Source organism: Canis lupus, chromosome X (genome assembly GCF_048164855.1).
Source record: "Canis lupus baileyi chromosome X, mCanLup2.hap1, whole genome shotgun sequence".
NCBI classification, from domain to species: domain Eukaryota; kingdom Metazoa; phylum Chordata; class Mammalia; order Carnivora; family Canidae; genus Canis; species Canis lupus.
The window spans coordinates 21758454-21781947 of NC_132876.1; the positions used below are offsets into that span (position 1 = coordinate 21758454).

Consider the following 23494-nt stretch of genomic DNA (forward strand, 5'->3'; position numbering starts at 1 on the left):
AGCATAGTTATATCTAGATCAGTCAAGGGGCTAGGATATTAGCAGATGTCGAAAGAGAGAGCTTGAACAATGAGCAGAGGGACACCCAAACCAAGTCTCCAGCAATACAAAAAGGGGAAATACACATAAGTGGCGGCGTCAAGCTTGTTCCTCACGTCCTCCCGAAATGCATGGCACAGATGGAAAAACAAATTAACCAAATTAACGTCAGAAAGGTCACCCGCTTCAACATTGTGAGGACAGAAATGCTTTCATCTGGGCATAAATTCACAGTCCTCACAATTTGGAGGACTCCATTGCTCCCATCAAATAGTTTGGGATAGCAGAGTGCTTACTAGTAACCACCTATGAGAATAAAAGTAGGGGCTGCACTGATTCCATCATTTGAATCCTTATAAACTAGGCACTTTATGGCACCATCAGAATTTTGCTCCAAGCCTCTGATAGCTCCTTGGAGTTTGAGACATTGATAGTGGATGAGGGTGAGTGGCCAGCAAGCATTGTGTCTAGGTTATTCAAATGTCTACAGGCAGCGACAATGGATAAAGACATCCCCAATAATATATCACAACATGGGAAAAAGACACAGGTCTCTAGATGAAAACATTTCGACACTAGTTTGGTCTGCTGGCACAATACCTCACCTATCCCTGAGCATTACTGAGTTAGCCTCTAAGTTGTTATCCTGTAACCGGCATTTAGGCAAAGGCTGCAGTCATGTTGAACAAAATGGCTCATTTTATCCTATGCAGTAATTGTACCCCAAGATAATTAAATTTGGGGACAGTGTTCTTCGATATGTAGAGTCAGCTTATCACACCATAGCCAAAACTCACAAACTGGAGGTAGTGTTGTTAAAATATATTGAGAAAAGTTCTGGCTTCAGGAAAAAAGAATGTTTCAGGAACTGCCTAGTATATTAGAAAAGATCAGAGAGAGAAGAGACCTTAGCCATCACCTAGTCCAAAGCTTCCTTGTTCCACAGTTCAGAAAATTGAGGCTCAGAGAAGGACAGAAGTTTGCCCAAAGGCACACAGCAACTTAACAGCAGAATCTAGAAAAGAACCCAGTTCTTCTCAGTCCTAGGGCTCTTTCCACTGCCCCATACACCTTTACTCTTAATAGCTGCCAAATAACACATAGCTAACTACTGAAATCAAAAGAATGGACACATAATCAAAGTTTGATTCCATAAGCCAGAAGAGGTCGTATCTGAAGGTAGACAACCACCACAAATTACAATCTCTTTGTAAAATAAGAACAATCCTCATCCTATAGAATGTAGGATGCCCTTTTTAAATGTTATTGACTAAAGAAACAACTGGAGCCCAGGATGGTGAAAGGCAATCTTTATGCTACAAACATCCCAAAGGATAGTGCAAACGAGGTGATGTGACACCTAATACAATGAGCTATAGATATTCTCACTATTATCTGCAGGATGTGTCAGAGCGCACAGTAGTATTGGCATCAGCAAGCTGTGTAACAGTTTATCTGTTTTCCCCCTTAGGTTGTTGCTTTTATTATGCCATGGCAGAAAAAGTAAAAACTAAGATGTTCCATCAATAGGAGGGAACGTGTTTTTAAATGTCTACTTTGTCTCATACATCTCATTTTTCTCAAAAGCTTTCAATATGCTCATTATGTCTGGGTCCTAGCACACAATAGGTGTGCAATAAGTGTTCCTTAAGTGAATCATAGGATTATAAACTTTGAAGGTTTTGAAAGAACATAAATGTCTTGTAATTAAAACAGAAACAGCTATTCATGATTCATGGATAAATGAATCATGCTATTTTATTCTCACAACAACGCCTGGGAAGGAGGGAGGTTGGGTATTATGTTTCCCCGTTTTACAGAAAACAACAAACTAGGGCTAGGGAGAGGTTGTGACTTACCTGTAGTTGCACAAAAAAGGCCATGGAGGAATCTGATCTGGGAACCAGCTGTCCCTATCTATCCTCAGGCCAGGCCTTTGCCTTTCCCACCAAATCATGGTATGTCTTGGTTGTTCACCTGCTGTCCGGAACTGGAACAGTCTGAATTGTGACTATCTTCTTTCCTAAGAAGGCAGCTGGATTTCTGAAGTCTTATTTATACACACTATTCTTTAGAAATGGGAATAGAGGTAGATTAGATAGATTTATCAATTGATAGATATGATAGGTAAATAAGATGATAATAAGAGAGAGAGCTGGCTCAGAAAAATAAGACTATTATGAAAAATAGAAGACAGGAGGAGATAGAGGAAAAAGGCATCAAAAGGCCTGTGTGTTCCTCCCACCACATCCCTCACCCTGGCCTGCCCCAAGCTGACAGTGTGCCATCCTGAAAAAGTCCTGACATACGGACTGGAACTTGGGTTCAAATCTCAGCCCTGCCACATGTAAGCTCACACACTCACCAACCAAGTGACCTGTAGCAAATTATCTCACACTTCTGAGCCTCAAGTTCCATCACCTTACAAAATAAGAATCATGATACCTGTTAGGTGTGATTGTGGTAAAGATTAAATACAAGGCAGGGCAGAATGAAATAATCCCCCAAAGGGCACAGTGCTGTACCAAAATATCAGAAAGTGAAATCTGAGAGAAAGACTGAACAGAAGTGTTACTATCTGGAATGAGGCATATAGTGTCTCTCTCTGGAGAGGGCCCTTGCACCGTTCTTTGAAAGCAAAAATGGGTACTCACCCCCAGTCAGCTGGAAGCATACTTTTTAGAGGGGATGCATTAAACTGTTTCTTCACTGGGTCTTTCAGTGCGTCTTACCTTGAGATGCAAGGTAACTAACTGTGGGGAGGGGGGCAGGAATGGGCTTTTAACCTAGGCTGTGAAATGTAGACAAAAGGGAACTGGCTCACAAAAGGGACTTAGTCTCTCCCTTTGGCTTCCACAGCACAGTGTGCAAGCCATCCATGTTAGAGATGGGGGAAGAAAGTAGGGAGACATATGGAGTGGAAAGCCCCAGTTTCTGCCCTTGGGCTCTTGCAGCCTAGTTGGAGGTCACACAAATGTCACAAGCCAGAAGGCCTGTCAAGAAAGGCCCATGGGCCTAATATCATTCTTCTCTGCACTAATTTAAATACATCTCCTCTACTTTTTTTCCTTTAAGAAATGCTAAGAACCGACTATTTTCTCAGGTCTGCTAGCACTAGGAAGACCCTTACTCAGCTGTAGGTTTTCAGTAAACTCTGATTCATTGTTCCTATCTTCTCAACAACCCTGTCACCTTAAGCACCCCCCTTTAAGACACACTCCCTTTCAGACACATGCATTGGCTCTCACAGACATCCATGCACACACACACATTCTCAAGCTCTCTCACATATGTATTTTTAGACATACAGAGAGAGAGAGAGAGAGAGAGAGAGAGAAAATGAATTCGCTACAACAGAGAAGGAGGGAAATGAGACTCTGCCATCAAGCATTTGTACCTGCAGACCACAGCTGGGGCTTCTACAGAGAGGACATGAGACAGAAAAGACCAATGGAGACACTCCCCCAAACTATTTGGACAGACCCCTAGGAAGGAAACCTTTAGAATAAAGTTGTTCTCAGAAACTGTGGTAAGAGCTTCCTTTTTTCCCTTCTTTGTTTCCCCACCCCCACCTGCTTTTCTTCTCCTTTGATTGTCTCTTCCCCCCAACAGGCATCCAATTTGCTGCCAGTTTTCTTTTTCAAAATCCTGTCTGAGTGGCTGTCATAGAGAATTGGGGCTGTGGGAGATGTTTTCCCAGTCGATGTCATGCTAAGAATGGTATTTTAGAACTACATTAAAATAACCACATTTTTTAAAAAATATCAATGTCTGCCTAACTACCTATCTATCCCCTCTTCAAAATTAGACCACCACCTTGGCTATGATGCAGGGGGAAAAACCCACCAAAAACAAAAACAAAAGAAACCTAGACCAAGAATCAGGAGCCAAGTTACTTAGCAGCTGAGTGGCCTTGGGGAAGTCGGTGAGCATCTCCAAGCCAAAACACAACTGGGGTGTTTTATTATCAGCTTGTTTATCTAAGAGCAGGGCAGAAACACAGCTCTCAAGTCTGCAGAGTCTTTGATACTTCCACAGGACTTTGTCAACTCCATGACATGGGGTCACACTGCCTATGTCCGCATTTGGGACAGAAAGGCGCCCTTCATCCCTCCGCGGGCCTAAGGGCGCCAGAGAGCCAAGGGTCTAAGCACATCTCCCTGTCTCTCGCTCCTGGAGCCCCAGCTCAGGCTGGCTGCCCTTGACCACAGCTAGGTGACAGCGGAAGAGGCGGCAGGGATGAGAACCCTCGTGGCGCGGACATTGCGCCCTCTGCCTGGGGTGCTGGTCCAGGGCCTCCGGCTGCCACCAAGCTGCGAGCACGGACTTCGGGCTGGGGTGTGCCACAGGCGTCCCGCCCCTGTGTGGCTCGAGAGAGCGCAGAAGCTGCAAAGTTCAACAAAGCCCCGCGGCGCGCAAAGACCCCTCTCAGCTCCCACTCCCTGCCGGGAACTCAAAAAATGAAAATTTGCTTGCGAGAGCTAGGGGTTAGAGCATTGAACGCGGAAATCTGGAACTTGTGTAGCACTCGCCGGCTTCCTCTCCCTCCCTCACGTGGGTCCTCCACTTGGAGGGACCCTCACCTCCCACTCTAGCCCCTCAGTGGGCTGCACTCAGGCCCCAGGAGCCCTGCCCCTGCACTACCTCTTGGCGACTCTCCTGGTCCGGCCAGGGAATCAGTGGCTGCGTGACCCGTTGGTCAGTCGTGCGGTTTGGCCGCGGCCTGTCCTGGGACGAGCTGCAGGCTCGGCTAGAGCTTGGCTCTGCCGCTCAGATTCCCCCACTCTGTATAAAGCTTTCCGCGGTGGGGCAGGGGCTGATTCATAGCAATTTTCAACGCAGCAGCCAGCTCAGTGCCTTACGCATACCTGTTTGCTAAATTCCCTGGGCTACTCCCACTGTTTCTCGCTGTACCCCACAATCTTCTCTCCCTTTATTCAAAGCTGATCTCTCCTTGGAGATTCAGCTCAGGAGTCCCTTCCTCTGAGTGCTCCAAATTTCACCTCCCCTGGTCATGCCACACAATCTCACATTACAAGCAAAGGAAAGGCAGAAGTGGAGGTTTAAATGGCTAAGAAACTTACCAAAGGGCACAGAGCTAATTAGTGGCAGAGTTGAGAGGAAGACCCAAAACTCCTGGATAGAAGCTCAGCGCACTTTGCTACCCTTCATTGCTTCCCTTCTTCCCTGATTGGTATGGCATTGGAGGGCAGGGAACATCTCTTGTTGGCCCTTTGCACACAGGGACTGCACCAGCTATAACCTCCTCCCCTCCTTGCCTCACTCTTTCTGCTCCTTGTTTCCTGTTTTGTCCAGGGCCTCTGCTCTTGCAAACTCAGAGACAAAAAGGTCATTTTGTTCAAAGTCCCGTGCAAGAGCAAACAGAAGCTGACTTTGCAAAGTCCTCTACCCACCTGGATGAGGATGGTCTCAGTAACCTCCCTCCTGCAACACACACACACACACACACACACACACACACAACTATAGCCTTCATCATTCTTTTTGTAGCTTCTTGGCACCTTGTGAAATCAGAAGGCATCCACACCTGCCCAAACCATCTTACCTTCTAATACCTCTTCCCAAAACTGCTGCCCTTCCAATCTGCAGCCCAGCACTGGTATGTACAAATCACTGTTCAGTCAAGCAAAAATATATTATTCACAAGTACTAAATATTCTCATCTGATGCGATGAGGGTAACACGGGGTTATAAATGCAAGCTCTCAAATGGGGAGATTTCAAATATGCAATTACACCCCCTCCCAACTGGATTTTTCTCCTCTCCTGGACAAAGTAAATGGACAAAAGGAGGAGGGTATTGTTGACACAGAGGGACAGGAATAGAAAAGAAAGAAGAGAGTCAAGAATGTCACAGAGACTATGGGTGATCCTGGCAAGAGGGAAAGAGTAGGAGGCAGAGCCTGGGCAAAGTAGAGAAGGAATGAAAGGGAGGGGAGAGGAACGTGGGCTGCTGCTGACTTGAGGTGTACACAGATACTGGGGCAGCCCAGGGAGACATGGACTGCCTCCCCAAAAGCTCAGGGAAGTGGCTCTCAGATCTCCTGGATTGGAAAATTAGATCCAGGAACCCCATGGCAAGTCCCTTTTAACTACCCTAGCAAAAGGAGAGTTTCTGGCTCCAGCAGCCACAGGGGTGGCGCTCTTTGCACTTGAAGTACCACCTCGCCACCATCAGGACCAGGAAGATGCCCTCTTTTCCTCCTCCTTCCTCCCACCCCTCCCCCCCACAGTAATTCAATAAATCTTACCCAACACAGGAATGTAATTTGAATGCTCAGGGCAGTTTTCCTTTCCATTGAAGAAGAGGATCTCTCCCTCTCCTCCTGCTGCAAATGGGCTGGGTGCTGCCCCTTTATACATTCTAGAGCACCAGATCAGGAGAGGGGGAGAAAGGGAGGGAGCAGCAGTTTGAGGCTGGTCCAAATTGTCCCTGGCATCTCTCTCTCTCTCTCTCTCTCTCTCTCTCTCTCTCTCTCTCCTGTTGGATTTTTTTCTGTAGCCCCTCCTTCTGGCCCTAGCAGCTCTGCTCCCCTTCCTCACTGCAGCATCCTGCAGCCAATTTCCCCACCTTTGTGATAATGGGACTGATATTGGGGAGCATCCTTCTGGTGATGCTTGCTTTATAATGTAGGATCTTAGACTGATATACCAGGGAAGGATTTTAGTTGGGAGTGGGTGGGTGTCAAGAAGATGAAACAAGAAACCCATTCAGGTAGCCAACTGCCTTGTCAGGAAAGTAACACAAGTTGGTGTTAGGGGCAGTTGGGAGACATGATTTGAACCCCAGTGCACAGAGAGTCAATTTAGGCAGAAGAATGGCAGGTTGTCGGCTTGAGTTATAGTGATCGCCTTGGTAACATAAATACTGCACAATATAATAGTGAAAAGGTAGATCACTGAATATCACTCAGCCTCAGTTTTCTCAACTGCAAAATAGGGGAATAAATGCTCACCCCATAGCACCATGGGGAAGAACATGTGAAATAGCATCAGTATGGTACATATGGCCTGGCACAGAGGCCTTGACCCCTGGACCACCTTCTGGTGTTGGGCACAGGAGGGAAAAGGGCTTCCCCAAGGTCACATAGCAAGTAGCAGAATCAGGATTGGAATCTAGGTACCCCAAACACCCCCCCAAGAAGGGTGCTTTCCACCTCACTTCCTACTCTAAGAAGGCTGCCAGCGCTATCCTTGGGGACCTGGCTGGAGTGGAAGGGGGTGGGTGGGTTAAGAGCCGATTCTCTGAAGTTGTATACAGAGACTCTACCACTTAGCCCCAGCCCAAGGGCTCAGGTTTATGCTTCATCCCCCTGCTCATCATCACTCAGGTAATCTCCCCATGCCATCTTGGACTGATTCACTGCCACTGTAGTGCCACCTCTGCTGCTCAACTCTGAGACAGTGAGTGACTCACCCTCTAGCTGGCCAGGGCCTCTGCCCTCCAGGAAAGAGGCTTTCTTCTTAATTGACTGCAGAAGCCTCAGCCGCAGTGGAACAACGCCCTTCCAGACAGGCTTCAGGATGGAGGGCTTTGAGGAGGAAAGGAATAGCTCCCTACCCCAAAGCTACCACCTGTCTTCCCCACAGCATCTGGGGTGGCACTACTGGAGTCCTCTCTCTAGATTCCTTATGATAACTCCTTAAGTGTCCTCAAGTCTCAGCATTTCCAAAAGATTTTATTCAGGACATCTCTTGGTTGCATGTAATCCAGCCACAGTGTTGGACACAGTGTGTGGCACTGTGCTGGACACCCACAAGACATAAAGTAAGAGGAGATGTCCCTGGTCCCCAATGAGTGTTCATTACAAATTTTAAAAAAATTAACCTGGCAATTTGGTTAGGACACAGGGAGAAATAAATAAATAAATTAGTAAGTACCTGTGAGTAATGGAGGTGATGGACAGAGGCGCCTCACTGGAGTCCCAAGGACTGGGGCTGTAACCTGGAATGTCTTGTAACTATCAAGTGGCATCACTAAAATCACTGGTGCAAGCATTTCCCTTAAACACAGAACATCGCTTAAGGAATTGAATGCTAACTTTTTTTCTGGCATTGCTTAGGGGCATCGTCTGGTGGCCATTTATCCCTCCCCCTGATTCTCCAATTCCCCAAACTTTCAAATCTTTATATCTGATTAGGGTTGGAGAGAGGAGGAAGGGCTAGAAAGGAAGGGAGTTCTTCCAGATCTTAACTGGGATAAACACTTTGCATGTGTTTCCTCCTTCCAACTTCACAACCACCCCGCCAACATACCTCAGTGACTTGCTAAGCTAGTCACCTACAAAGCCACAGAACAGGGATTCGAAGTAGAACGACTCTGAAGCCTTCAGTACGGCGCTTTACACAATGCGCCGCAGGAGACAGATGTCCTCTTCCTCCACCTCTCCTACCCCCGCTGTCCAGTATATTGTCCAGGGAGGAAAGCAGGCGACCGGAGCCAGATAGTCATCTGGATGCAGAGCCTTCTGGAATAACCCCTGTAGCAGGTAGCCTGTACCTCAGAGTTTCCTGTGGGGGCTACCTCGCAGTGCAAAGCACCTTTGGCAACTCTACCGCCCCCTGCCGCCAGTGGCTCCACAGCCTTGGCCGCAGTTCTCGGGAGAGCTTGTGTGCTAAGAAAACAAAAAAACAAAAAACTCACCGGTTGCCCAAGAGCTGTCACAGGCTGGTGCGGGCTGCAGATAGCTCTACCAGATTTGGTGACATAAGCGGGAGGGAGGAACATATATGACGCCCTACTATGTGTCCAGCGCGGGGTCAGTGATTTTTATGCAGAAAATTAGTTGCTTTGCAAAATAGTGAGTTCTCCATGAAGAGAAGTCTTCAAGCTAGGTTAGGACAGGTTTCGCAAAAAGCTTCTCTGCAGATCTAAACTCCTTACTTCTTGAAACCAATAATGCCCTCCACCCTTAAGAGTTGTCCACTCTCCCAAAGATAGGAGGAAAAACACCCCCTGGGGGGCAAAGGTCAAGGCGCTGAAGGATCTGGGGGAGGGTACGGTAGGAGGAGCCTCCCGGGGGGTCCATTATACGAGGAAGCAGGGTCCCCGCGGAGCCCTAGCGCTAGCCACCCGCCGGCGGATTCCCCCAACCTTCCAGCTTTCCTAGGTTGCAACTGGCCCCCCGCCTGGACCCAATTCAATCCCTTTACTTGGGACTGGAGAACAGGCGTTAAGGGGGCAACACCTCAGGTCAAAGGGAAGATAGCGTCTGTGCCTTCACCGCCTCGCCGGCCCATCCCCCTTCCTTCTTTCCCCTCCTCCCCTCCTCGCCCCCTTCTCTTCCGCCCAGAGGGAAGGAGGGGGCGGGCTGTGTGTGTGTGTATGTATGTATGCATGTACGCGTGTGTGCGCGCGCGCGGATGCGGTTCGTCTGTGTGTGCGTTCGGTGTGTGGCTGGGTGTGGGGTGTGGAGTATATTTGGTTTGCGCTCGGACGTGGAGCGTGTGTTTTGCGCAGTGTTTGTGTGTGCATGCTTGTAAGTTGTACATTTCTGCCGGATTATAGTGTGACTATGTGGGTGCGATCTGGATGTGGGTGTGTTCGATGTATGATTTCTGCCGGGTTCGTGGTCGTGTTGTGGTGAGTGTGTATATGTGTGCAGTGTGTATATGTGTTATGCTCATTGAACCTTGTGTGCATAGGTGTGTTTGATGTGTGTTTACCCTTGGATGTGCTATGCCAGTGTGAGTTTATGGGTGGTGTTTGTTGGGGTGTATTGTGTGTGAGTGAGTTCATGAGCAAAATGTCTTTATGTGAGCCTACTTAAGCTGTGTGTGTTAAAAGGTTCATGTGCATGAAGGTATGGAGTGTGTGTGTGTGTGTATTTGGGTGTGATGTGTTCATGTGTGGGGGGAGATGCATGTGGCCAGTGTATGGGCTCAGATGGAGGGCTGGAGACCATGTGTATTTTGGAGTGGAGTGCTGCCTGAGCGGACTGGTATAGTGTGTGAGAGAACTGGGTTGTTAAGAGAATCCAAGTGACTGCGCTTGATGGGTGTTTTTTTTTTAATTGGGGGAGGGGCGTTGCCCAAGGACTGGGACGAGAAAGGAGGTAGGGACCAGAGACTCTGGCAGGGTCGCCGCTGGCTTGACCTGCTGTGTCTGGGTCCGCCTGCCCTTGGCTGGTGCGTCATCGCAAGGCCTGCTGGGGCAGGGTGTGAGCTTACCTGGCTGCTTAGAGGAAAGAAGAGGAGGGCGCTGCACGTGATTGGCCAGGTAGGGCACCTAGGGGCGCGGTGCAGGGGCTGGTGGGAGCAAACTGGAGAGATTCTTGGTCACTCGCCCAACACCCCTCCCCCCTGGAGATCCCAGTCCTTGCCTAGCTGAGCCCAACTATTTGCTCAGGGCCTTGCTGTTTCACATCTCCTTGGCTTTGTGTGGGCAGATCCAGTTGCCTGGAATCTCTTTTCCCCTGGGCCTCGTGACAAACTCCTACTTATTTTTCTAAGACCTAACTTAAGAGTCACAAAACTTTCTCTGATTTTCTCCCTCCCAGTTGAAGGCTCCCTCCTTTGAGCCACCATAATTACACTCTTCATACTTCTCATGACATGATCATACATAACTGGATACATAACTACAATTATTGGTCTCTCCTTTTAAACTCTGAGCTCCTGTAGAGAACGTCTGGGATATAGTAAGAGTAATGGTAGTGATCATCATAATAACGTTACCATTTATTAAGTACTTGCTGTGCACCAGGCACCAGGCTAAGTGCTCTTACAATCATTACCTCTTCGAGTCCTCACAATGACCCAATGAGATAGGTGGAGCTATGATTATCGCTATTTTATACATCACACATCAAGCTCAGAGTAGTAAAGTAACTACTCCAAGATCACACAGCCAGAGGGAGGTGGAGCTAGTATTTAAATACAGGTTTGCTATGTTCCCTAAACCTTTTTTCTATACCAGGCAGCCTCACCCAGTCTCCTGATTCCTGCTAGGCATTGAAGTCTCTATCAAACAGTATCATTTCTCAACAAATCTTTCTTTTGAGTTTACTGACAGCACCAAGAGTGCTCAGCATAATTACTTTCTTTGTCTCTCAGATAGCTGATACCTTCTCCACCTAATTACCTGCTTTGTTGACACCTCAAAATCTTTAATTACTCTAGGCTCATAAGCACCTCACCAGCTCCTGTTCTGGGAGCTCTCCTTAGGCTGGTGCTGAAAGATCAGAGAATGAGCATTGTCTAGCCATAGGGTCAGGGGAATTGGGTATGGAGAATGATGGAGGCGAGGGGTCAGAATGGAGTGAGGGAATGATTTCACAGTTCCCCCAGGCCTGTTTTTACAGCATTACCACCAGAAGTTGGTATGCAGTAAATTTCTTTTTTTTTTATTTATTTATGATAGTCACAGAGAGAGAGAGAGAGAGAGGCAGAGACACAGGCAGAGGGAGAAGCAGGCTCCATGCACCGGGAGCCCGACGTGGGATTCGATCCCGGGTCTCCAGGATCGCGCCCTGGGCCAAAGGCAGGAGCTAAACCACTGCGCCACCCAGGGATCCCGGTATGCAGTAAATTTCAAGCAGGACAGTCATCTCCATATCAAGCTGCACATTGAAAAACAAGCAGATTCCCCCCCCCAGAAAAAATTCCTGAATGGCCCTATTTTGTATTATTCATGTTTGGTGGGGGAAAGAGGGAGCACTGTGCTTGCCTAATGGGGCTCATGCTGCTCTAATGCCTTCCAAGCAGCCTCATATGAGAAATCCAAATTAAAACAATACATGGGGGGAACACATTTATGGCGGGGTGTCAGGCCAGTCACAGCTTCCAGCTCAGCCCCTAGGGAACCAGCCTAGACTGCTGCAAAGAGGTCAGGGGGTGGAGAGAGAGGGACAATTCAACTGTGGTGAGTCACTTCACCACTTTTCAGGGGGGAAAGCGAGAAGCATGATTTAAATTGCTACAGTTATTATTGTGCCCTCTCAACTGGCACAAATGAGCCTGGTGTGTGGCCGAAAAGCAGCTGGAACATCCATAAAACTTCCCTGAAGCTGGGCCTGGGTCAGCACCTCATCCTGGGTGGGCAGGAAAACCATTGCCTAAACTAATATGTAGCCAGAAAGTCTCCTTTTGAAAAAAAAAATGGAGCGGGGTGATAGAGAGGCCAGTCTCAGTCACTCAGGGCACAGACTAGCTGAAGCCCTTGGTAAGTCCATATGAGGAGTTCATCAGACTTTCATTTCTCCCAGCATCTAGTCTCAGGCATTTGGCTTTCCTGCAGCTGTGGATCAGTCTGACACCTCTTCTGAATATACCAGCTTCTCTTCCACTTCCTCAAAGTCACTCTTGTGAGCCCTCTCCCTCTTCTAAGTTTCTCTTCCTGCCTCCCATCCCAACACACACACACACACACACACACACACACACACACTACTTGGAGCTTAAAATCTGCACTATGCCTTTTTCTCTTTGGAGTTTATAACATGAGGATTATAAATTATATGGAGAATTGTAAAGGTGGAAAAATGCTTTAATAACTCCCATTACTCTCAACTGTAAACAGAAATTTGCTTGTTTTCATATTAAAAACAACCTGTTAGGGGCAAGGTACAGATGTGAATTTTTTTATTGAGGAGAGAGATCTTGGTTTCGCCATGAGAGTAAAGCCCTTTAAAGATGAGAATCTTTGACTTTTCCGTAGGGGCAGAGGAATTTTGGAGTGAGAAAGCATTGAGTTATATCCCCGGCTCCATCGCTTCCTTGCTGTGTGATCTTGGGAAGGTTACTTCATCTCTCTGAATCTCACTTTTTTTTCTTATGTATATTGGAGATATTAACACCTGCTTTAGAAATGCTCAGAGGACTGAAAGGGGTAGAATATGGAAAGCACCAGCCAAATGCCTAACGTGCATAGAAAACATTCAAGAAAAGGTTAATTCCCTCCCTCACTGTACTCCCCTCCACCTTTACCGTATACCCCAGTGTCTCAACCACTTTGTTCAGCGACTGAAGCCGACTGACTGAGCTGCCAATTTTCCTCATTACTTATGTGTCTGACACTCTTGAAATAACCCCTCTTCTTTTAGGACAATGTTTTGATCAGCCTAATGCAGCCCGGGAAGAACTGGACCCTTAGTCCAATTCTCACTCTGCAGTTTCTCCTGGCAGTGTTAATGAGACCAAGGTTTCAGTGGTAATACTCCATGCAGGAAAGTTTCAAACTACCTGCCCAGTATCTAGACTCCCCCCGCCCAGTTATGAAATGAACTCCCCAACCCTCACTGCAGGCCCATTCCGGACCCTGTCTCCTATATATACATGCTGTGCCATGGTACTCAAGGGAATGACAGCATGACTATTTCCTGGCGAAACTGCCCCCCCCCCACTCCTGCTTGGTCTTCCTTATTCACTGCCACCCTAAAAATTAAAAAGGATTTCAAAGGCCACTTCTTCTAGCAGCCACCAAGGTTGGGAGGCAGATAGGGTGACGAGAGAGATGGTGGGTATTTTTCTGATATCTATTTTACAGCACTTAAAATACAGCTCCAGTTAGTTGTTTATCTGTTTGCAGTTAAAGGAAAGTAAAATTTACCCTTAGCCTAAAATCTAAAATGGTCAAGTGAGAGAAGACCCCTCTCTATGCCCTTCCCTCCCTGATGCTGTTGCCTCCCTCTAGAGACAAAAGTAAGTCACTACAAACAAAAGCTGCATTTAAGAAGGAAGTGGTAGGAGGTTAAAAAGTTGAGCATTGGGGTTCTGTAGAATCCCCTAAATTGAGATTTGAGGTCGGAAAAAGCTCTGAGAGGCTGGTATCCAGGTGTTCCAAGTCTTTGGAAGATGCCTTCACCTTCTCCTTTTCCCTCACCCCTCTTATTAATCTTGCATGCTACCCCTCACTGACCCCAGACTCCAGCATGCAACATTATCTCTTCGGGAGTCCTTCTGAGGATTTTGGAATTTAGAAAAACTTCTCCAGCGCCTACCCATCTCTGCTTCTGAGGAGGCCCATAGCCTCTGCTTTGAGGAGGGAAGAAGGAGGGTTAGCAATGAAGGGTCAGCGTACCACACCTCTGGTGAAGCAGGGGTTTAGAATAGGCTCTGGCCATTTAATAAGCTTCCCTGAGTGCAGGGACCTACTAGTGGCTGGGTATTGGGTGCTCATCCTGAGGAAGCTGTGCGGTTTCTCAAGAGGTGTATCTGAGATATAACAGTAGCTGCCAAGGCTCATCAAACATGCCATCTACCTACTTCTGCTGATACATGTGAGAACAAATGATACTGCCAGAAAGAAACAGAAAGCATCTCCTAGTGACTCAGAGGGCCAGCAATGAAGACACAGGTGGTATTTGCACTGCATCTTCCAGTTGAAATGTGCATTTTTTCTCAGAAAGGAATCTACAAGTAATCAAATAGATCAAAGATCAGAATTTGGACTCTGGGCAAGGGAACAGCACTAACATCATATTGACTACCTAGCAACTGTTTGTTGTATATCAGCATAGGGCTAGGAGCTTTGCAAATGTGATCTCTTTTAATATCATTCAAGCTTTGAAATCACACCAAGGCAGGTCAGAATCCTTGCTCAGCCACTGTGTGGCAGTGGACAAGTTACTTAACTTCTCTGAGCTTTTGTGTTTTTGTTTTTGTTTTTGAGCTTTTGTCTTTAAAATAAAGATAAGAATACTTACCTCGGAGACAGTTGTCATGAATGTTAAATGAAATCATTTATGTAAAGTGACTGGTTCATAGTAAATCTTTGGAGAAGGAAAAAAACACATCTTTTGATACCTGAGCCATAGAGTATTTAATGTAATTGATATACCATATGAATATGATTATTCTTATTTATAACCTGGAAATGTAGGCATTATTATATCATTTGAAGAGAGGTTAAATAACTTGCTCCCCGCAACACAGGGCAAAAACAGGCCTAGATCTCAAACCAGTTCTGCCTCTTCCCACCCAGTTTTAGAGGACATTTTATGGTCATTGAGAAGAGGCTGACTTGATCTAGTCATTACATTTAAGCTACAATTTGAAGGGGAAAAAAAGCCCTTAGATTAAACACAGTATAGTGGGATTCTAGATAATCATCTGATTTATTTGCATATCACAGGCCCTGTATTATCCTTTTTAAAACATTTTTAAATTATAAGAGTAATATAAAAACAAACGTGATAAAGGTTTTAATAAACAGAAATAACAATTATGGCACCCACTTAATAGAATCTCTTACTTTACTTTGTTGCTGAATTTTCTTCCAGTCTTTCAAAAATGCATACTTGACACAATTATAATCATACCGTTTCCCACATTGCTACATATTCTTCATGAACACCATCTTTATGGCTGTAGACTAGTCTAACAAGTGGTACATCGTAGAGTCTGTTTAACCATTCCACTAGTGTTGGACGTTTAGGTTGTCCTAGTAGATAAGCATGAATAAAAGAATGATGTTGCTTACAGCATTGCCATAATCACCCTCAGGGACCTGGTGTCCTGTTCTATCAATGCCCAATATGCTTTTCGTCATTCGATATTTAAGTTTGATGAATGTCAGCAATACCACTGGAGCCTGAGGTACGTTCTGCAAGAGTATTATTTTCTGCCAGTTTTCATCGCACAGATTCTGTCTTTAAGCCTCATGGTGGGTAAAGTGGCTAATCTGAGAGCGTCACATTTTTTTTCCTATGGGAAAATGTCTTTTGAGGTGCAAACAAATGATTTACAAAGGAATTTGGGGAAGTCCTACCATTGGTGAATGGGGGTGCTCATCTGATAGCATGACAGGGGGAGTGGGATGTCGCACTGGCAAACTTGCCCCAGCTCTGAAAAAATAATCCTGTTACAGCTGAATCGGGCCTGGTCTCAGCAAATTGATTGGGTCCCATCTCCAAGGAAAGATCAAATTTGTATGTAAAGTGGGCTCCATGGTCCCTTCAGCTTTAGAGTTTTGGCTGCTTTACAGAAGTTCAACTGTCTGAGGCTAAATCCAATGCCAAGAGCAAACTGGAAGAGAGAATTTCAAGTGGGTCAATCGTGCTGTCCCTTTCCCTGGGAAAAAAGACCTTTCTGGGCCACTATTCTTCCCAAATCTCCATGATGCCTCGTCCAGATGTCTTCATATGGTTGTCCATTGTCCACTACCACCATCAAAAGATTACTCTGACATATCAACTATCTTCTGGGAAAATTGGAGGTGGGTGGGTGAGAGACATTTAAAATACTTCTCCCTACTCTATCCAGCCAGTGGCCAGCTACTTCCCTCCACCTCTGACTCCAGAGGATTTCAGGAATATATCTGAAGGGAGGCACCCATGGCAAATTATAGCCCTACAGAATATTAATAGTTATGTTGTACAATCACATGAATAGTTATTATTCATATTGCACAGCATTGGTCAGGGAAGAGAGTAATGAACAGGTTCTTACCTGGTCAAAAAAAAAAAACTGTACCCAAAGACTAATTATTGCAGAGTGCTGTCCTGTGACTTAAATGAGATTATACATGTAAAGGAGTGAGCCCAGGGCCCAGCACCTGGGAAGGGCTTCACATATATTGGCTGCTATTATGAGTAATGGAGCTGGTGTGGGCAGTGGCATGCTACCAGCATATGTGGGGGAACAGGTCTCACTAGAGTAGACATTCAGTAGCAAATCTAAGATCTCACACTTGGGTTCAAACACCAACTAAATACAGAATGCAGACACTGAAAAGAACTTGGCTTGACTGTAAAAAAAAAAAAGTAGCTTCAATTGAAAGTACTTCCAGTATGAATAAACTATTTGTGTGAACTGTGTGGTATGTACGTGAGATTTATGTGTAGGATGTGCACATGTGATATGGGTATATTGTACTGTGTGTGAAAAGCACACGATGAGAGTGAAGCATGTGTGTTTGTGCATCCGTGATTTGAATGTGGGCATGTGTGGGTGTGGGAATGTGTACGTATGTGCTTATTTATGACTAAGTATCTGTGTACCATGAGTGTCATGTAGGCTTCCAAAAGAGGGAAAGTCAGCCATCCAGGACTATATTTACAGGGGCACAGCTGGAAATCCTCTTTTGGCCAGGTCATTAGGCATTCACAACTTGGAACATGTTCAAAGAAGAGCAGCTAGATGCGGGTAGGAGACTTGCAGCCATGTCACATGTCCAACAGATGAAGAAACTGGGGAGGTTTGGCCTGCATAAGAATAGGGGTGAGTGGGGGTGGGGGAATGGGGAGGGCTGGCACTCTTCCATTGTGAAAGGATCATGAAGGTCAGTGCCAGGGCCAGAAGGACATAGATTTGGGTTCCATTTAAGGAAAAGTCTTCAAATGTAAATAGACATGGATGTCTTTAGATAGGGATGGGCTTTCTTGTGTGATATTAACCCAGTCCTAATGGGGTTATTCCTAAAGGAAACTTCCTATTCGTGATCTCATTAGAGTCACAGACAACCTTGTAGGCCAGGTGGGGGTGGAACAGTTCCCCTCCCTCCTTTTCTCCAACAGGGTGCCTGGGCCATTAAGGCCTTAAAAGGCATTCATAAAACTCCCTCCCCCCTTTTTTCCAATTTACTAAGCTCACATAAACTTGAACAAATGTACAGAACAAAAAATTAAACTCTCTGTGTGTATGCAGATATCTTTCCTTCTCGGAGATCTTGTGGCTTGCCAGAGACTATACTTGAATTTGCTAACCACGCTGCAATCCCTGAGCAGTAGTCAGACTCCTGGGATGGTTCTCAGCAGGGTGCTGAGGCTGACAAGAACTGAAAACAAGTTTTTGCTGAAATAAGTTGTTGAGGCCCACCCTCTCCCTGCCTCTCCTCCCCCGCCTGTGAGGGGGCAGAGGAAAGAGGAGACAGCCCCAGGTTTTGTCTATGGCTGGTGACCAATGACGCACTCTCACCAATATAGATTTTGGAGGTGGAGACTATGGAAAAACAGGTGGCAGTGGGGGCAGGTGGCAGCCTGGAAGGGGTGGGGCCTCCCAAGGGGGAGTGAAGGACAGTGTGGGTAGGGGTCCTGGGAAATCTCAAAAAGAAACAAACAGTCTTCTGAAACTTTAAGAAGGAAAAAAAATCGGTTTTCAAAAATGTGCTTTATAGAAGCAGTTCCAGGAAAGGGGTGAAATGCCACCCACATATTTTGATCCGTGCTGTGATCTTTGCACATCTATGGCCTCAACTCCACAGGGAAAGGGGAACAAAGCATTGATTTCAAGCACCCAAGTAAAGACCCAGGCTAAAGACCCCAAGCCTCCGCCCCTGGGCAGTTTGGGGCAGTGGGCAGTTGGCAGGGCAACAGAACCAGATTTGCTGCCGACTCCTTGTATGACCTTGAGCAGGCCTTTTGCCATCTCTGGGCTTCAGTGTCGCCATGTCTTAAATGAAGGGGTTGAATTCGACGACTCTAAGAGGCCCACGGTGATATTCCGTAGTTAAGGTTGGGATGCTAGGGACAAGATTCGGCCAAAAGGACCTCCCTCCCCCCTCATCTTCATCGTCCCTGGGCCCTGCCCGCGCAGCCTGGAACATTCCCCCTCGGGGCTTTAGGGCCCTTGGGTTGCGGGGTGGCGCGTCGGGCCCCAAGGCTCCGCGGTCTCCCCGCGCGGTGAGCCAGCGGCTCCGCCCCCGCGCTCACCCCGCGTCCTGCCCGGCCATTAGCGCGATTGCTCGCGGTTCCCGGCAAAGCTGGTGATTTATGCGGGGCCTCGACGGGGCAGTCCCTGGAGCCAGGAACAATTAGCTAAAAGCCAGCGGGAAGGGAGACGAGGGGGCGGCGAGCCAAGCCCCAGGGCGCCCAACCGGGGCTGTGGCCCGCCGGCTGCCCCGGGCCCGAGCGCCCCAGCCCCCAGACTCGGTGGGCCCAACTCACCACGGCGGGGGCGGGGCTCAAAGGCCGAGGCGAAAAGGCAGTCCAGGATCCACGCCATGACCCGCGCCGAGTGCCGGCCGCCTTGCAGCTGGCTTCCGCGCCGTCCCCGCACAGGGCCGCCCTAAGTAGCCCCCGGTGACCACGCCCTGAGCCGCACCCTGCACCCAGCTCGGAGTGTCTTGGTCACCGGACACCTCGGGCTTGTCACGAAGGGGGCAGGGCCTCAGGGGAGCGCCCCCCCTCCCTCCGGAGGAGAGGCCGCTGGTCCGGTAGCCCCTTCCCCCACCCGGAGGGAGACCAAGATGCAGCTCCTGTCCCCGGGAGCTCACTCTGAAGGCGAGACCCTGCCCCTACCCCGGGGAGCCCCGAGTCTGAGGGGAGACGCCACCCCAGCCCCGGTGAGCCCCGAATCTGAGTGGGAGGGGAGGTCTCTGCCTCCAGGAGCTTTTGATCAGGTGCGTAAAAGCGGGCCTGTCCCCAGGAGCTGGAATTTGTAGGCGAGTTGGTGCACCTGTCCCAGGGAGCCTCAGATCTGAGAGGGAGGCTGTATACCAGCCCTACAAATCCCCGCGATTGCGAGGACACATCATCTCAGCCCTGGGGAGACCCAGTCTACTGGGGAAGCGGTGTCTGCCCCAGGAGCCCTGAATCAGAAGGGAAGGAACCGTCTCAGCCCTTGAGAACCTTCTGTCCTAGGAGAGGCATCACCTCAGTCCTGAGTAGCTCCAAATCTGATTTTAAATCACTGTTCCATTCTACAGAACCAAGAATGTGAGTAGGAGAAAAGAGCTTTGCCCCCTCGCCCACCCAAGGAGCCCCAAAGCTGAGACTAATTTTACTGCCCTTGCCTTTGCGGCTCCCTCAGAGAAGAGGGAGATGCTATGCTTCCTGAGAACCTTCGTTTTTAGGGGATTAAACTCCAAGTGAGATGAAAGAACGCAGTGTCAAGTATATGTAAGTATGGAGTGCCCCCCAGGTGCCACTGACTTACAGATTCCGCCGCCTATACTTTTTGCTCAGGGCCCTGGCATAGGAGGGGCACCAACATTTATTTTTAGAAAGAATTTGATATCTGATATTTCAATGGGGGTGGTGGTACTATGTTGGATTTTATTATACTTCTTCTATGACTTTGTATTTTTAAATTTTAAATACATATGGGGGCACGTACCATAATGGGTTCAGTGTTTAGGGGCATCTGGTAGTAGTAAACCAGCCCTGAGCTGCTTAAGTCCAGAGGCCCAAAATAATTTCTCCCCCAATCCTCCATTGGCAGTCGTGGAGACGTGACTCTGTGCCTTGTTTTTCTCCACTGGGAGAAGGCGCTCTGTAGATCAAAATTCTAGTGAGGAAGTAGCAAGAAATATGAAAAATCCTCTTCCAACAGCTCGATTGCAGGCCTAAGGAGAGGAAACTGCAATCACAAGTCCTTTGGGGAGAGCAGTTCTTACATTTGCTTTGTTAACCACTGATATTAGCATTAAGGCAGCAGAAGGGGTGCATAAAGTGGAAGAATCACCTGTACTTTGTCATGCAATTCTTAGCAAAGTTGAGGTCTAGTCAGAGTTTAAAGGGTTTCCTTCCACTCATTTTCCTTCCTTTCTGGGAAACATGGTACCTCCCTGCCTTTGCACCAATTTTAAAATCATTTCCAATTTTCTCTGTATTCTAAAAGCAATCAAAGACAACAAACATTCACCATACCTGCTCTTTTACCAATTTCTGCTGTACAAATACCCAGTCATCCAAGCCAAACAAGTCTGACATCTAGAAATGTCCAGTTTCAGGCCTTGGATATTGAAATCTCAGCCTTACCTCTTCCCATGAGCTTATCCACCACCAGCTTTTGTCATGGCATCAATGGGTTTCTTGTTTTTTTTTTCCAAGATGAAGGAGGTGTTTTTTTTTTATTGTTGTTGTTGTTTTGTTTTGTTTTGTGTTTTTTTTTGTCTCCCTCCTGGGGCGGCTGCCTGCCCAGTCCAATCCAATGGGCCTCAATAATTAAAGTTTCTCTGCTTCCAGGATAGCTCTACTAGAGGTACAAACTCCTGACAGCTGGCCTTTGTTGCCTTTTTCTGAAAGATATGATGTGGTAAAGGAACAAAGCTAAGGATCCTTACAAACCTAGATTGAAAGCCCAATTCTGCTATGTACTAGCTATGTAATTGCAGGAAAACTAGAAAGCCTCTCTGAGGCTTGGTTTTCGTCATCTGTCAAATGGGGATATTAATGGCTGTGAACAGGTTCCAGCCAAACTAAGGCTAACTCTTTGGGGAAAAAAAGAGGGAGAAATATAAGTTCAGAATTCTCAAGAAAATGTACTTAACCATTCGAGTTAGCAATTTCTCCTCTCCATTTTTTTTGACCCACCTCCTCTGCCACTTAATTACTTAGTGTTCAGTTTCCTTTGAAAATCTTTACCCTTAACTAAATGTCACATAAAAGGGGAATGCATTCATCTATCAATCCATTCACTCATCTGACAAATATTTATCAAATGTTCTTTGTATGCAAGATATTGAACTATGTATATAATGTTGGTTCACTGAGTGAATGATTGCACAACTGTTTTTAAGTGTATAATTTGAAAACCTATACAATAACCTGAAAATATACTTATGATTATTTTAAATGAAAAATAATCAACATGCAAAATGTATGCACATTATTATATAAACAGTACTAATAAGCTTATACATAGGGGGAAAAAGGCTAACAGGAAATTCACCAGAATCTTAATATTGATCATATTTAAGCAATGCAATTATGGGTAATTTTTAACTGTTTTATTATTTCCATATTTTAGTATTTTCCAAACTTTCTTTAATAAACATATATCATTTCTGGAGTTAAAATACACTACTTATAGAAAAACAAATCTGTAACCTTGTCTGTGCTGAAGAAAGGCTAGGGGAGTGACTGGTGCCTTGAGGCTGGGGTCATGCAGAGCACTGGGGCTGACTTTGGAGACCCAGAAAAAGCTGAAAGTTGCGCCGTGAGTAAAATGCAGGACTTCTTTCCTGTGCAGAGGCACATAACCAGTTATTACTGCTTCTTCCCAAGAATGCAGAGCCTCTTAGCACCCTCCTCCACCAGTCAGAAGCCTGCTAGCCTGAACCTGCAACCTCTTACCTAAGGTATGTACTCACAAGGGGCCTGTTGGGTATATCTGCCCTCACCCTAACAGTGCAAGGCATAGAGCTTGACAGCTTGTGGCCTCTGCAGGGTCTTTCATTGCAATTCCAATTAAAAGCCAAGCACCATGCTCCTTACTTCTACTAGGTCATTGTCTACCATGAGGTCTTTCACAGAAAGAAAATATATTTTAACTGGGATATTTTAACGATGATGAAATCAAGCTGGGGGCTTGTTGACTGTGAGAAGGAAGACTTCAAACCTTCCTATTTTTTTTTTCCTGAAGCTCAAAAGCACTTGTCACCCAGGCGAACAGTTGTTAATTAAATGAGATTTCAAGAATGAAAGCTGGTCATAAGTTGGAGTTTCACAAAATATGGCCCATTGGACCAGATGTAGCAGAATCACTTTGGATGTGCTGTAAGGATGCAGATTCCCTGCCCTCATTCGAGACCTAGTGAATGAGAATTTCTGGGCATGGGGATCAGAAAACTGCATTTTTAGCAAGCTCCCCACAGGGGCTCTTATATCCAATACAATTAAAGAAACTCTGGTACAGTGGAAAGACATCTTTCCCTGAGAACCCTTGAACATGGTGTCTCCTCATTGCACTCCAGCGACAAGGAGCACTGGGGCAGCCTTCTGGGGAATGTGATCCCTTTCACCCTACTCTACTTCCCTTTGGTGTGTGGGTAAATATATAACAGGAGAAATTGAGCAAACCTTAAAACTCAGTGGGGACTAGTGGCAAAAAAAGCATACTCCATAAAAGTTATCCATTTGGATTTTCTGAGAACCCTGGTATATGCCTATATAGCATTTTTCAGTCTGGCTACCTCATTTGGACTCCCTACTTGTTGGGTTCCTTGTGTCACACAAAGACAGCTGAAGTACAGTGGAAAGAGCGTGGCATTTAAAGTTCAAATATCATGGGAAGGGAGAGGCTGGGCATCCTGACCTACTGGCTGGATGAGCCCAAGTAGGTCAGCTACCCAACCTGAGCACCAGGCTCCTCTTTATCTAATGGAGATCCCCAACCCCTGCTCACCTCCCTCAACAGATTGTTATGAAGGGCTCCGCAATTTCAGGAGGGAGATGACAAGGGACTCTGCCTCCAGGCCTGTGGATGGAATTAGCAGATTGGCAACCCTGTCTCCCAGCACCTCCTTTAGAGGAGTCCCATTAGAAGGTTTACGTGGTGTACATAGGGATCATATGTGCTCTTGCAAAGGGGCTATTAACCTTAGGACCTCAGGACTTTGCCTCTCTGCTTTTCTGTTTGGGAAAGATTTATCTGGGTTCTTGGTAAACATAGCGAAATTCTGGCACGGGGGGTTGGGGGGTAGAGCTTCCTCATTTTTCAAATGAGATTATACAAAGAAAACTGGAAAAAAAAAAGAAAGAAAACTGGAAGTTCCTTTCTAGCTACTTAGCACTCCTAGAATACATTGCTTCCATAGCACATCTTTTCCTGCC

The 23494-nt window shown here is 46.7% G+C and overlaps 1 protein-coding gene across 1 annotated transcript in view; it reads right to left on the minus strand.

Annotated features, from left to right (window-relative positions):
• ARHGAP36 (Rho GTPase activating protein 36) overlaps positions 1–19070 on the minus strand; it is a 31339-nt gene extending 12269 nt beyond the window's left edge. Inside the window, exon 1 of the mRNA XM_072817625.1 lies at positions 18884–19070. Within this exon, the coding sequence (XP_072673726.1) occupies positions 18884–18941 (58 nt within the window). The 5' untranslated portion in view covers positions 18942–19070. The remainder of the gene's footprint in view (positions 1–18883) is intronic.
• Between the last annotated feature and the right edge of the window lie 4424 nt (positions 19071–23494).